Below are 15,146 nucleotides of genomic sequence, written 5' to 3' on the forward strand. Positions count from 1 at the left end.
CAAAGGGATCCTCGCCTCAAAGTACTGGTCCCCAACAATAAAAGACCTCAAGCAGGCCTGCTCTATTTACCTGTTATATATATATATACATACATATATATGTATGTATGTATTTAAAGGGTGGAAGAAAATTGCACTGAGATCCTGATCAACAATTACTCGGGGAAATGGGCCAATTTATCAGCTTCAAAGATTGAGAAAAGGGCCTGAGTCACTTGGCTCAACCCCTCACTGAGGACCCCAGAGACTTTTATACAAAACAGATAAAATGGTTGGAGGACAAAAGAAAGGAAAGTTTCTAGGAATCCCTGTAAAACCAAGACTTTCTGACTGAGTCCTAATAAAAACTAGAGTCAAAGGTGTTAAAGTTGACAGAATTGAGTTTATAAAAATTGGTATTTATGTTCACCTAAGAATCTACAGAATGCTACGTAAAAGACAGTTCATAATCGCTTATTTCTTAGTATTCACTAGAAAAAGTTTTTAAGAGTTAAGAATCCTAATTTAATACAAAATTAAAGCTACTACAAATAATAAAGAAAAACAGTCCAGTATGTTAGAAAAGTAAGATGTGTTAAGAACAAAAGAAGGTCTGAGGATTAGATTTGCATTTTGATAAGAGAAAAGAAAGTAACTCTTTCCTAGAAGTGGTTAGTTGTAGATGAGAAAAGAGACAAAATAATATAGAAAGTGACGGAAGGTTTGTGGAAAAGGAACTCTGAGAAAAGAATTTTGTACATGGTCAGGACTGACTAAAATTAGATTGAATTACATAAATGGATTTTGCTGTTAAAAGCAGGCTGGTACATGACTGGATTTGTTTCTTCTCTCTGTTGAAAGAATAAAGTTTTTTTTAGAAAACTGCTTTTGACAACAGATTATATGAGTTTCTTTGCCTTTAGGTGATCTACATTTGCTTTGCAATCTTTTGTCACTGTGTTTAAGTACTGTTTCAGAATGATCTATGTATGATCCTATTTGATCAAGTGTTGACAGTATGGACAGACTTCCCAAACATCAAACTCTAAAGTTCTCCTGACCTCCTACTAACTCTGGGATGCTTCAGAGGGACCAAGACACCTCAGCGAGCAATGTCAAACTGATTAGGTTTATCAGGTATGTTAAATTACTTGAGAAGCATTGTCATGTAATTAGAGATGAACCTTATGTTATATTATATGGATGCCATTAATAGATATTCCAAAATTTACATGAAATTACTAAAAATCTGAGATGCCCTGGTATAATGTTATCACTATAATTCTACTTATTGTCTTAAAATGTTTTATGTTCACAGAAATACCCAAGTTCCTTGTCAACTACACTGTAGTCAGTTCTTTAACCATGCCATTTTAAGTCCTGTCATTTATGAACAACCATTGTTTTAGTCTAATGATTTTATAAAATGAAGATCTTCAAGAAGATTCATAAAAAGAACTTTAAAAAAAAATGTAAGTTTCTGGTAACTTTTAGATGATATCACTGAAATATGTTAAGAAATGACAAAACTCTCATGTAAAACCTGATGACTTCATCCAGATCAACAGGCATTACATGGGACTGAATGAAATAATAAATATATAACTATGACTTTTGGGGGGAAAATACTAGCTTTTCGTCTTTGTTTTCCAGAAAAACTTTTCCTTATTATTCCATGATCTACAAGTTGACCAAGTATTCCTTTATAAACAAAAATAAAACATTAATTGCTTATACTCTGTCTTTCCTTGCCATACTATGACCTTATTAATGTTCCCAACTATATTAATTATCCTGTCTAGTTTATAAGATTGTCTCTTGCATTACGCAACGTGTAACCAGGTCTCCAAAAAACTAATGATGGCAAAGGTCTTAAGACAGTTAATCTCACACTCACACACGAGACTCCCTAGCACTGTTGGACAAAATTGGTCACAAAGGGCCTCTCAAATGTTGGTTGAATTTAAGAGGAAAGAAGAACTATGAAAAATGTAGCCATGTCAGTAAACAAAGGGCACTGTAGCCATCAAGCTAGTAGCCACTGCATTCACTACTTTGCTCCTGGTAGAGATTCAGAATGTAGAAAAGCAGGATACTGGCCCTAAACACTTAAGATGCCTATCAAAAGAATGATTTCAATGAGTCTAGACTCTTGTACTTTCCCACATGAAGTGTTAAATTCACTAACTTAACATATTGGATTTTCCCTAGTTAACAGTAATCTTTTGATGTTCCAACTTATCTGGTTTTAGGCTCCTCCCTTACCTCTTTGGAGCAGTTGCTCAGAGCAATCTGAGAGGCTGCCTTCTGGGTTTAAGTACTCAGAAAATCTGCTGAATAAAATAATTTTCAACTGTTATGTTGTGCATTTTTTCAACTGACAATCTCAGTAGATGAAGAAAAACTTTTGCTAAAACTCAACATACATTTATGATAAAAACTCTTCAGAAAGTGGGCACAGAGGGAATCTGCCTCAACATAATAAAGGCCATATACGACAAACCTACAGCTAACATGACACTCAAAGGTGAAAACTTGAAATCATTCCCCCTAAGATCAGGAACAAGACAAGGATACCCACTTTTACCACTTTTATTCAGCATAGTATTGGGAATCCTAGCCACAGCAATCAGACAATAAAAAGAAATAAAAGGAATCCAAATTAGAAAGGAAGAAGTAAAACTGTCACTGTTTGCAGATAACATGACACCATATACAGGAAATCCTAAAGACACCAGCAGAAAACTACCAGAGTTCATCAATGAACTGGGTAAAGTTGCAGACTACAAAATTAATATATAGAAATTGGCTGCATTTCTATACATTAACAATGAACTATCAGAAAGAGAAATTAAGGAAACAATTCCACTTACCATCACATCAGAAAGAATAAAATACCAAGGAATAAACCTACCTAAACAAGCAAAAGAACTGTATTGAGAAGCCTAAAAGATGCTAACAGAAGAAACTGAAGAAACAGAAACAGATGGAAAGTATTCTTGAATTGGAAGAATCCATACTGTTAGTGACCATACTTCCCAAAGCCATCTATCAATTTAACGCAATCCCTATCAAATCACCAATGGCATTTTTCAAAGAACTAGAACAAATAATTTTAAAATTTCTGTGGCCCCAAAGAGCCAAAACAATTTTGAGGAAGAACAGTCAGAGGAATCACACCCTCATTTCAGACTATTCTACAAAGTTACAGTAATCAAAACTGTATGGAACTGGCACAAAAACATACACAGATCGATGGAACAGGATCAAAAGCCCAGAAATAATCCCATATACTTATAGTCAATTAATCTATGATAAAAGAGGCAAGAATATACAACAGAGAAACAGTCTCTTCAATAAGTGTGCTTGGAAAACTGGACAGCTACATGTATATGAATGAAATTAGAACATTCTCTAACACTGTATTCAAATATAAACTTGAACAGGATTAAAGATACAAGTAAATTGCAGCACTATTTATTTCACTTGTCTCTTAGAGTAATGGAAATAAAACAAAAATAAACAAATGGGACCTAAAAAACTTGAACTTAAAAGCTTTTGCACAGCAAAGGAAACCATAAGCAAAATGAAAAAACAATCTATGGAATGGGAAAAAATGTTTACAAATGATGACACCACCAACACATTAATTTCCAAAATGTACAAATAGCTCCTATAGGTCAATATCAAAAGAAAATCCTGACCCAATCAAAATATAGGCAGAAGATCTAAACAGACCTTTTTCCAAGACATACAGATGGCCAAAAGACACATGAAACAATGCTCAACATCACGAATTATTACAGAAACTCCAATCAAAACTACAAGGGGGTATCACCTCACACTGGTCACAAAGGTCATCATCAAAAGATCTACAGACAATAAATGCTGGAGGGGATGAAGAGAAAAAGGATCCCTCCTATGGTGTTGGTAGGAATGTAAATGGAGAACAGTATGGAAGTTCCTTAAAAAACTAGAAATAGTTACCATATGATTCATAAATCCCATTCCTGGGCATATATACAAAGACAACTACCTCAAAAAGATATAAACACTCCAATGTTCATAGCAGCAGCATTTACAAAGCCAAGTCATGGAAGCAACCTAAATGTCCATCATTTAGGTAAATGGATAAAGAAGACGTGGTGTGTATACATACATACATATATAATGGAATTATATATATATATACACAATAGAATACTGCTCAGCAATAAAAGAAAGAATGAATAATGCCATTTGCAGCAACATGGATGGATCTAGATATTATAATAAATGAAACCAGACAAAAACAAATATTATATCACATGTAAAATCTAAAAAAATATACCATGAACTTATTCACAAAACAGAAACCAGACTTACAGACATAGAAAACAAACTTACGGTTACCAAAGGGCAAGACGGGTGGGAGGGATAAATTTGGAATTTTAGACACAAAATCTTATATATAAAATAGACAAACAGTAAGGTCCTACTATACATATATACAGCACAGGGAACTATACTCAGGATCTTATAATAAACTATAATGAAAAAGAATCTGAAAAACAGATATAGATGCATAACTGAATCACTCTGCTGTATATCTGAAACGAATACAAAACTGTAAATCAATTATACTTCAATTAAAAAAAAAGAATACCAAATGAAAAAAATATTGTTCACCAAATTAGTGGCTCAGTGATAAAGAGTTTGCGTGCCCTTTCAAGAGACTTGGGTTCAATCCCTAGGTCAGGAAGATCCCCTGGAAAAGGGAATGGAAACCCACTCCAGTATTCTTGCCTGCAAAATCCCATGGACAGAGGAGCCTGGAGGGCTACAGTCCATGAGGTTGCAAAAGAGTCAGACACGACTTAGCAACTCAACAATAACAGCAAAACTGTTCATTAAAATTTGACTCTGCAAAGCAATCTTAACCAATCAAGTGTGAAGATATACAATAGCTAACAAATCATCCTATGGTGAAATCATGCCACATTCTCCATACCCAGATGATACTCCTGAAAAGCTTCAAGCATTAATGCTTATTGCCCTAGATATTATTAGCACAAAAGCAAATCAACAATTAAGTAGATTGCTCCTTTAGATTGCAGAAAATATGTAACAAGATTTGAATATATACAATGACATTGAGTTATTCTAAGATGATAGCACCCTGTGACTAAAAGCTCAGTTATAATCTTTGCTATCAAAGAATTTAATGTATGCTTTACCCATTCATCAGTACCCAAAGTTTTTTTTTTTAATTGTTCAATCTGTCCTCCACCTTACTCGCTCCCTCCTGTTTTACTGAGATATAACTGACCACTGGTGGTTAACTTTCATATATTTTATGTTAGGATGTTATTTCAAGGTACTTAAAGAAATTTAATTCTACTAGATTAAGTATACTTCCTAAACTATTACTTCATATATCCTTAGAAAATCTATTTACATGAAGCAAGAGAAACTTCAGACTACTTTCTATGACAAATCACAAATTTTTGGAAATCTGGACTAATGTAGTATTATACAATGCTTCCTTTGTATAGGTCCTAACATCTTACACGATCTTTCCATATGCCCAACTCCACTATTCTAGTCTGGCTAACTCTTAATCCTCTCAGATTCAGATCAATTCTGTTTCTGGGAAGCTTTCTTGTGCTGCTAAACAAGAGTTAGCTTCCCTTGTCTGCTGATTTTGCAGCATGTGCATAGCTCTTCCATAGTAATTATAATTCTATATTGTCATTATCTGGTATCCTCCAGCACATGATGACTCCAAACATGTGTTACTGATCTGTGTGATCACACCCTGCTCCTCCAGGACCTAGGACAGTGCTTGAAATGTATGAAGACAGTCAACAGTCATTGGTAAAATGCATGAATGCATTCTCATATGAATAAAAAAAACAAAGGCAGAGGACAGAATTCAAGTTTTTGATAAAGGCTATTCCCCTGGCCACTACGTAAAGAGCTGGACAAACTATAAAATATGAAAGATTATTCTTTGTAAGATCTACCAAATGGTCTGCCCAGAAGTATCAAATTATTAGGCTAACAGATGGCAAATCACAACTTTTGCCTTTTCTTTCTTCCACAGGAGTCTGCTCAAACCAATTTTTTTTCTCTATATAGTCTCTAAACACTATCACCCAGTAGCACAGAGAATCCTAGAAGCAGCTCAATTAGGTCAGTTATAGCTACAAAAAACTAAAGTAATCAGGCAGACCTTAAAACGTAAAGTAAAATGGAATCTGAGTGTATTCATTCTTTGTCACTTAACATACACAAAAAGGGCATTATTTTCACAGAAAAGATAAAAATGTATTCTGTCTGATGCTTACCTTTCCTGCTCCCATAAGTCTCAAGAACTTCTGTTTTCTTTCTTCATTACCTAAGTCTGCTGCCTCCCAATTGCTAGATCCAAGCTGGAAAAGAAATAGACCAGTTAATCTTTTCTGTATAATAATAAATATTAAGAAAACTTAGAAAGAGTCTACTAGTAAATCTCAAGTTTCTTCCTCCCTCCCACTCCCATCAGTTTTCACTATAAACTAGACTCATTCTTGATTAGGAAGTTAACCATATGTATTATATTTGATTTAAAAAATACTTATTTTCTGTTACCATAAGGCAAACTCCTTTAGTCTTTTTGACACCAGAGATCTGGGTTTCAAAAATTTACGCCTCTAAGAATTACCTTGAGGGCTGGTTAAAACACAGACTGCTGGGCTGTGCCTCAGGAATTTCATATTTAGTACATCTAGGGTGGAGCTCAAGGATTTACTGCACTTCCAACAAATTCTTAAGAGATGGTGATGATGTTGACCACACTGTGAGAGCTACTTAGAGCCTTACAGGGCCCAAGGGTATCTAATACTTTGAACCTAGAAGGCTGCCACAGCTGTTAACTAAAGTTAAAAACTGGCTATAGTAATATTCTAAAGAACAGTATAACTTCAGAGTCAACTGGACCCATTTTTAGTTTCTTTTTTGAACAGTTTCTGTTACTTCTAAGGACTAGTACGTTAGGACTTTTATTCTTTCTTTAAGGTCTTCCAAAGAACAAAGAGAATATTTACTATTTAAAAAAAAAAAAAAAGAATAGAGCAAAACTCATCCTATCTTGTAATTATCAAATGGGTCTAGTGAACCTTTTTATAAATCTAGCAAGTATTATGGAATCCAAGCAATCTTTTTCCCTACAACTTGAAACAAATGTAAGAATTATTTCATTATAATTCACTAATCATTCCCAATTATGCTAAAAATGACTAAAATAATAAGAAAAGTTATCCCATTGTGTTGTCCAAAGAATTGCATCATCTTTCAAGAAGACATCACCTCTCTGTTGTATGCTTTAGCTTTCTTTGGACACAGTTCAAAATTTTTACATTTCTACCCATAATGGCAACTGAGTAAAAAAACCTAGACAGACAGGAGGTATTTCACAACTATTACATGAATTAGAAGATGAACTGGAGAAGACAACGGCAACCCACTCCAGTACTCTTGCCTGGAAAATCCCATGGATGGAGGAGCCTGGTAGGTTGCAGTCCATGGGGTCGCTAAGAGTCGGACACGACTGAGCGACTTCACTTTCACAGATTGGAGAAGGAAATGGCAACCTACTCCAGTGTTCTTGCCTGGAGAATCCCAGGGACGGGGGAGCCTGGTAGGCTGCCGTCTGTGAGGTCGCACAGAGTCAGACATGACTGAAGCGACTTAGTAGCAGCAGATGAATGCAAAATGACAAGTAGGGTACACACTCTAACAATAATGGCAAACTTAACTGCAAAAATCTAAAACTATGAGTTTTTGGATGATGAAATACTAGATTTCCCCAACCCAGAAGTCAATGAGAGAGATAATTTTTCTCCAATGTGGAAGTCAATGCGAGACAAAGAAAAAAGACAAAAAAAGAAATGATACTTTCATCTAGAAAGCCATTCAACAGGCTTCATTTTGCATTACTGCAACAACAGCCTGGACCACCCCATTTTTTCTAGAGAGATATGTAACAATTTCCTCTTTTATGATATTTGTACACCAAAACTTATTTCATATAGTTTTTAAGTGGGCAAATATTAAGGGCTGGTGACTAGAAGGAATACAGAAATGAAAGCATTCACTGAATTGATCACTTCAGTTGACTTTATAATCTGAAAATGAAAATGCTGTGTAACTATAGAGCAAAGAAGCCAACCCCCCCTTTCTACACAAAACTACGAGAAATGAAAGCGTTTCAAAAAAATTCTTCAGGTATCATATTTTGATGATGCAAATGCAAGAATAAACATAAAGCTAAGATCTATTATAAACAGATCTGAAATATGAAATTACGTTTCAGTTTCACACACGACAACCGATAAGCAGTTAGCTATATTCAGTTCAGTTGCTCAATTGTGTCCGACTCTTTGCAACCGTATGAATCACAGCACACCAGGCCTCCCTGTCCATCACCAACTCCTGGAGTTCACTCAAACTAATGTCCATCAAGTCAGTGATGCCATCCAGCAATCTCGTCCTCTGTCGTCCCCTTCTCCTCCTGCCCCCAATCCTTCCCAGCATCAGGGTCTTTTCCAAGGGTCAACTCTTCACATGAGGTGGCCAAAGTACTGGAGTTTCAGCTTCAGCAGCAGTCCTTCCAATGAACACCCAGGACTGAACTCCTTTAGGATGGACTGGTTGGATCTCCTTGCAGTCCAAGGGACTCTGAAGAAGTCTTCTCCAACACCACCCTTCAAAAGCCATCAATTCTTCAGTGCTCAGCTTTCTTCACAGTTCACTCTCACATCCATACATGACCACTGGAAAAACCATAGCCTTGAATAGACAGACCTTTGTTGGCAAAGTAATATCTCTGCTTTTTAATATGCTATCTAGGTTGGTCATAACTTTCCTTCCAAGGAGTAAGCGTCTTTTAATTTCATGGCTGCAATCACCATCTGCAGTGATTCTGGAGCCCCCCATAATAAACTCTGACACTGTTTCCACTGTTTCCCTATCTATTTCCCATGAAGTGATGGGACCGGATGCCATGATCTTAGTTTTCTGAATGTTGAGCTTTAAGCCAACTTTTCCACTCTCCTCTTTCACTTTCATCAAGAGGCTTTTTAGTTCCTCTTCATTTTCTGCCATAAGGGTGGTGTCATCTGCATATCTGAGGTTATTGGTATTTCTCCCGGCAATCTTGATTCCAGCTTGTGCTTCTTCCAGCCCAGCGTTTCTCATGATGTACTCTGCATATAAGTTAAATAAGCAGGGTGACAATATACAGCCTTGATATACTCCTTTTCCTATTTGGAACCAGTCTGTTGGTCTATGTCCAGTTCTAACTGTTGCTACCTGACCTGCATATAGGTTTCTCAAGAGGCAGGTCAGGTGGTCTGGTATTCCCATCTCTTGAAGAATTTTCCACAGTTTATTGTGATCCACACAGTCAAAGGTTTTGGCATAGTCAATAAAGCAGAAATAGATGTTTTTCTGAAACTCTTGCTTTTTCCATGATCCAGCGGATGTTGGCAATTTGATCTCTGGTTCCTCTGCCTTTTCTAAAACCAGCTTGAACATCTGGAATTTCATGGTTCACATACTGCTGAAGCCTGGCTTGGAGAATTTTGAGCATTACTTTACTAGTGTGTGAGATGAATGCAATTGAGTGGTAGTTTGAACATTCTTTGGCATTGCTTTTCTTTGGGATTGGAATGAAAACTGACCTTTTCCAGTCCTGTGGCCACTGCTGTTTTCCAAATTTGCTGGCATATTGAGTGCAACACTTTCACAGCATCATCTTTCAGGATCTGAAATAGCTCAACTGGAATTCCATCACCTCCACTAGCTTTGTTCATAGTGATGCTTTCTAATGCCCACTTGACTTCACATTCCAGGATGCCTGGCTCTAGGTGAGTGATCACACCATCGTGATTATCTAGGTCGTGAAGCTCCTTTTTGTACAGTTCTTCGGTATATTCTTGCCACCTCCTCTTAGTATCTTCTGCTTCTGTTCGGTCCATACCATTTCTGTCCTTTATCAAGTCCATCTTTGCATGAAATGTTCCCTTGGTATCTCTAATTTTCTTGAAGAGATCTCTAGTCTTTCCCATTCTGTTGTTTTCCTCTATTTCTTTGCATTGATCACTGAGGAAGGCTTTCTTATCTCTCCTTGCTATTCTTTGGAACTCTGCATTCAGATCTTTGCTATTCTTTGGAACTCTGCATCAGAGGGCACACACACTGAAACCATAATCACAGAAAATTAGCCAATCTAATCACACGGACCAAAGCCTTGTCTAATTCAATGAATCTAAGCCATGCCCTGTGGGGCCACCCAAGACAGGAGGGTCATGGTGGAGAGGTCTGACAGAATGTGGTCCACTGGAAAAGGGAATGGCATACCACTTCAGTATTCTTGTCTTGAGAACCCCATGAACAGTATGAAAAGGCAAAATGATAGGATACTGAAAGAGAAACTCCCCGGGTCAGCAGATGCCCAATATGCTACTGGAGATCAGTGGAGAAATAACTCCAGAAAGAATGAAAGGATAGAGCCAAAGCAAAAACAATACCCAGTTGTGGATGTGACTGGTGATAGAAGCAAGGTCCGATGCTGTAAAGTGCAATACTGCATAGGAACCTAGAATGTCAGGTCCATGAATCAAGGCAAAGTGGAAGTGGTCAAACAGGAGATGGCAAGAGTGAACATCGACATTCTAGGAATCAGTGAACTAAAATAAACTAAAATGGGTGAATTTAACTCAGATGACCATTATATCTACTACTGTGGCAGTAATCCCTTAGAAGAAATGAAGTAGCCATCATGGTCAACAAGAGAGTCCAAAATGCAGTACTTGGATGCAATCTCAAAAACGACAGAATGTTCTCTGTTCATCTCCAAGGCAAACCATTCAATATCACGGTAATCCAACCTACGCCCCAACCAGTAACACTGAAGAAGCTGAAGTTGAACAGTTCTAAGAAGACCTACAAGACCTTTAAGAACTAATATCCCCCAAAGATGTCCTTTTCATTATAGGGGACTGGAATGCAAAAGTAGGAAGTCAAGAAACACCTGGAGTAACAGGCAAATTTGGCTTTGGAGTACAGAATGAAGCAGGGCAAAGACTAAGAGAGTTTTGCCAAGAGAACGCACTGGTCATAGCAACCCTCTTCCAACATCACAAGAGAAGACTCTACACATGGACATCACCAGATGGTCAACACCGAAATCAGACTGATTATATTCTCTGCAGCCAAAGATGGAGAAGCTCTATACAGTCAGCAAAAAACAAGACCGGGAGCTGACTGGCTCAGATCATGAACTCCTTATTGCCAAATTCAGACTTAAATTGAAGAAAGTGGGGAAAACCACTAGGCAATTCAGGTATGACCTAAATCAAATACCTTATGATTATACAGTCGAAGTGAGAAATAGATTTAAGGGACTAGATCTGATAGAATGCCTGATGAACTATGGACGGAGGTTCGTGACACTGTACAGGAGACAGGGATCAAGACCGTCCCCATGGAAAATAAATGCAAAAAAGCAAAATGGCTGTCTGGGGAGGCCTTACAAATAGCTGTGAAAAGAGAAGTGAAAAGCAAAACTATATTCAGAGAATGCTAAATATTTTGGGTATGCACTGTGTAGACACATATATGGTGAAAAAAAATCAAGAAAATTTGGTTTGTTATGGTTAAGTTCTAGAATTTAAGTTATTAGAATTTCTAATAAAATTACTTTTACAATCTTTTCTTCTGAAAATTATTCATAAAAGACCACTAGAATAATGCATATGTAAAACAATGATGGTCATCCTTCCTGGGCATATAAGAGTTGAAATATTTGTCCCATATTGGACACCCACTTATGGTTCTTCTCAATTCCTTTTGGTGGCATGCTCTTCTGATTCTGGCCATCTAAGTTCCCAATCTTTAATTCTTCCCACCTGACATCTCATATGTTTTCATAGACTAGTTAGTTCTTAACTATTTCTGGCTCAATATAGTTAAGAAAAAGAAACCCAAAACAAAAAAGCAAAGTATTAGTGAAGCTTAAGTTCTGATTCTCACTAAACAATTGTTCCTTGGACCTGATATTTAACTTTTAAATTTTAATTCTCCATCTGCCCTAAGAGTCTTTTCTGAAAAGCTGTCTTATGAATACCAACACCTAAGAATTGCATAGTGTTTCACAACTTACAAATCACTTTTTATTTACATTCTCTCAAGAGTCCATTTAATAAATAAGGACACTGAGGCAAAGAGGCTAAATGACTTGCTTCCATCCTCTGCTCTTTCCACATAATACTCTGTACATGATCAAATGAGACAGGATACATACAAGTAGTTTATGAACTACAGTCAAATATATAGAATTTAAAATAATTGTCTAAAAAAGCAAAACTTCCCCAAATTTCCTATTAAAAGAGCAAATATCTTCAATGCCTTACATAAACAACCCTATCATCTACAATTTATAATTCTAATTAAAAAAAATCATGAAGTCCTTCCAGTTCTTCTTTCCAGGTCTTCCCATATAGTAGAAAGTACCTTGCTCAAGTGCTGTACTCTGAAAAGCACATGGGTGCCCATACATTCTTAGAGATTCTCCACCAGTTACTAAAGTCAACGTCCGTATTCATCCTACTTCCTAAAAGACAGCTTTCATTTCTCCACTCCAATCAAACCAATGAAACCATTTTTAAGTTGGTTTCATCCTTAATACACTTATTATAGAACTGCAGTCAATTTACCTCCTCTTCAGTACACACTGTAGTAACTCTTAGAATTTATTTCTACAATTGTCAGCATTTTCCTAGAGATGGATTCCATGATTTGTTACCCCCAATAAACATGAGGTGAGTGGACAAAGAAAATTGATAATCTTAGGTGCAGAGGCACATTAGAAACTGCTGACCACTTACATTTGATTTTCTAAACTTAGACATGTATTTTAAAAATTTAAATATGTATTATTCTTAAAATATTAAAAACACAAGCACTTAAAGATAACTCCCAATTACCAACAAAAATTAAAATATTAAAGAAACTGACTCAAAAATCACTGTCAAAGGACAAGTTACTACTGTATTGCACTAAAATACGGAATTCAGTTCAATCGCTCAGTCGCGTCAGGCTCTTTGCGACCCCATGAACTGCAGCACGCATTAGCAACATTTATAGACAATGTGTTAAGGTCCGAGGACCTAATTTTGAACTGCAACTGTAACCATCTCTGTTAAAAGGAATGCTTATAGGATTGGAAAAGGTCTTAAAGGTCATGTAGTTTAACCTGACCTCATCAAAAACTGTAGAGATTTAATTATTTAATCATTTCAACTTTGTTAAATTACCTAATATCGCCAAGAGTTTTCTATCAAAATAAAAGATTATTTCTTTGATTCTAGCAAAACAGGTGCCTGACATTCTAGCAATCAAATCACAGTTAAATACCAGGAGGAAAACAGCGTAATGGTTTTTAAAACGGCACCCAGGTTACTCAAAAAGCCTAGATAAATTCCTGATTAAGTACTGGCTTACCATATTAACATGAAAATATCTCAAAGCCAGTTATAGGGAGGAACAGCGGGCACGAATAAATCTCACTATATAACTATTCATCCTTAAATCTTTACTGATTACTTATCTTTCTGCAGAGCTAAAATTAATTTCCGTAAAGAGCCTTACTATTCTGGACCTAACTCCACCATTTACCTAATGAGGGATGGGCCTTAACGTCATCTCATTTATTACAACTGACGCACCAACAGAGTTCAATGAGTCTTTTATGCTTCGAAAAGTAAAATATTACCAAAAGCACTGAACCGCACTTTAGAAAACAAAGACCTCTACACATTCAGAAATTGACAGCGCTTTAAATAACCGAAAGTAAACTAGTTATCCTCCCTTCATCATCCTTATCAATAACCTCTCCACCTTCCCCCGCTCCCCAATTTCCCCGTCTACGTTTCCATGGCATTCATCCATTGTATGAAGGACCTAGTTTTACGTTTACTGGTTACTGCAGTGTCCATGACACCGCGCTAGGAGCTAGTACAAATACACAAAAGGCCCAGCATAAACACCATAGTTATTCATCTTTGAATTCCCAACATCTGGCACAGCAGTGAATATTTAATGGTTTACTTCAAGGAATGAATGGCCTGCTATTTAAACTGACAACTGTTCGGGGGAGGGAGAAGAGAAGTACTTGACATCAAAACTGGATTCTACATCTCAACGTCTCAGGCCTCAGTACTGTGCGCCACTTCTCCCGGTACAGTTTTTCCGTTCAATACTTTGGTTTACTCTTAATAATACAGTTAATTTTAACTGTTACCATTACGTTGCAAAAATAATCCCGGCCAGAATAATCTGTCCAAATCTGCACGAACATCTCGACTATCACAGGAGGATTTTAAGCCTAAAACCAGCAGGATCTTGCCATTTCCTAGTAGAAGCAAGCATAAAGAAGCTTCAACAGCCCCAAAATGGGTAAACACGTACACTTGACTAAGCTCTTTCACTTCTCGACCATCCAGAATTTCCTTCCTCGATTCCCCTTCCTAGGCAGGTCTCTGGCTCTTAGCGGGTAGAACTCTACAAACAGTTCAAGCCTAATTAAGAAAAGAGTATATTTCCCTTTCTTCTGGGCCCTCCCCGCGGCCCTCCCCATTCAGGTCACCTCAAGCGCTTCCTCCGTCTTCATCCACCCTTCCCCGCCTATCCCAGTCTTTGGTAGGCCTCAACCCTCCACCACTCCGCCATTGTTATTTACATCGTCGTCTGGGGAGGCTGAACGCTTCACCCCGTGCGGATGGGACTCCCTGGCAGCACTCATCGTTGCGGACACCACAACGGGAAAGGTCGAACCCACTCGCCCGTTCTCCTCAGCCGCGACGCCAGCAGCCTGCAGTCTGCCACCGGCCCAAGCAGCAGCGCCACTCCACAAGGCAGAGTCCCTTCGGGCCTTGTCCGCCACAGTCGTCACTGCCGCGGGCGCTCGCTACCTTGGCGCACTCTGGGAGTTGTAGTTTCCTGGTTCACAACATACCGCCTGAACAAAGGAGATGGATGGGTGACTAAAACTACAATTCTCAGGAAGCCCAGCGGCGCCGCCAGCGCTGTGTGGCGGGAGTGCCCTTCGAGGCTCCGCCTTTCTCGGCTAGTGGAGGTAGCTT

General features: G+C 37.6%; 1 protein-coding gene across 1 annotated transcript in view; it reads right to left on the reverse strand.

Annotated features, from left to right (window-relative positions):
* C15H11orf58 (chromosome 15 C11orf58 homolog) overlaps nucleotides 1-14,938 on the reverse strand; it is a 28,194-nt gene extending 13,256 nt beyond the window's left edge. The window contains exons 1-2 of the mRNA XM_052652519.1: nucleotides 14,744-14,938; nucleotides 6,309-6,392 (exon numbers count right to left, since the gene is read on the reverse strand). Of these exons, the coding sequence (XP_052508479.1) occupies nucleotides 6,309-6,392; nucleotides 14,744-14,806 (147 nt within the window). The 5' untranslated portion in view covers nucleotides 14,807-14,938. The remainder of the gene's footprint in view (nucleotides 1-6,308; nucleotides 6,393-14,743) is intronic.
* Between the last annotated feature and the right edge of the window lie 208 nt (nucleotides 14,939-15,146).

This window comes from Budorcas taxicolor, chromosome 15 (genome assembly GCF_023091745.1).
Source record: "Budorcas taxicolor isolate Tak-1 chromosome 15, Takin1.1, whole genome shotgun sequence".
NCBI classification, from domain to species: domain Eukaryota; kingdom Metazoa; phylum Chordata; class Mammalia; order Artiodactyla; family Bovidae; genus Budorcas; species Budorcas taxicolor.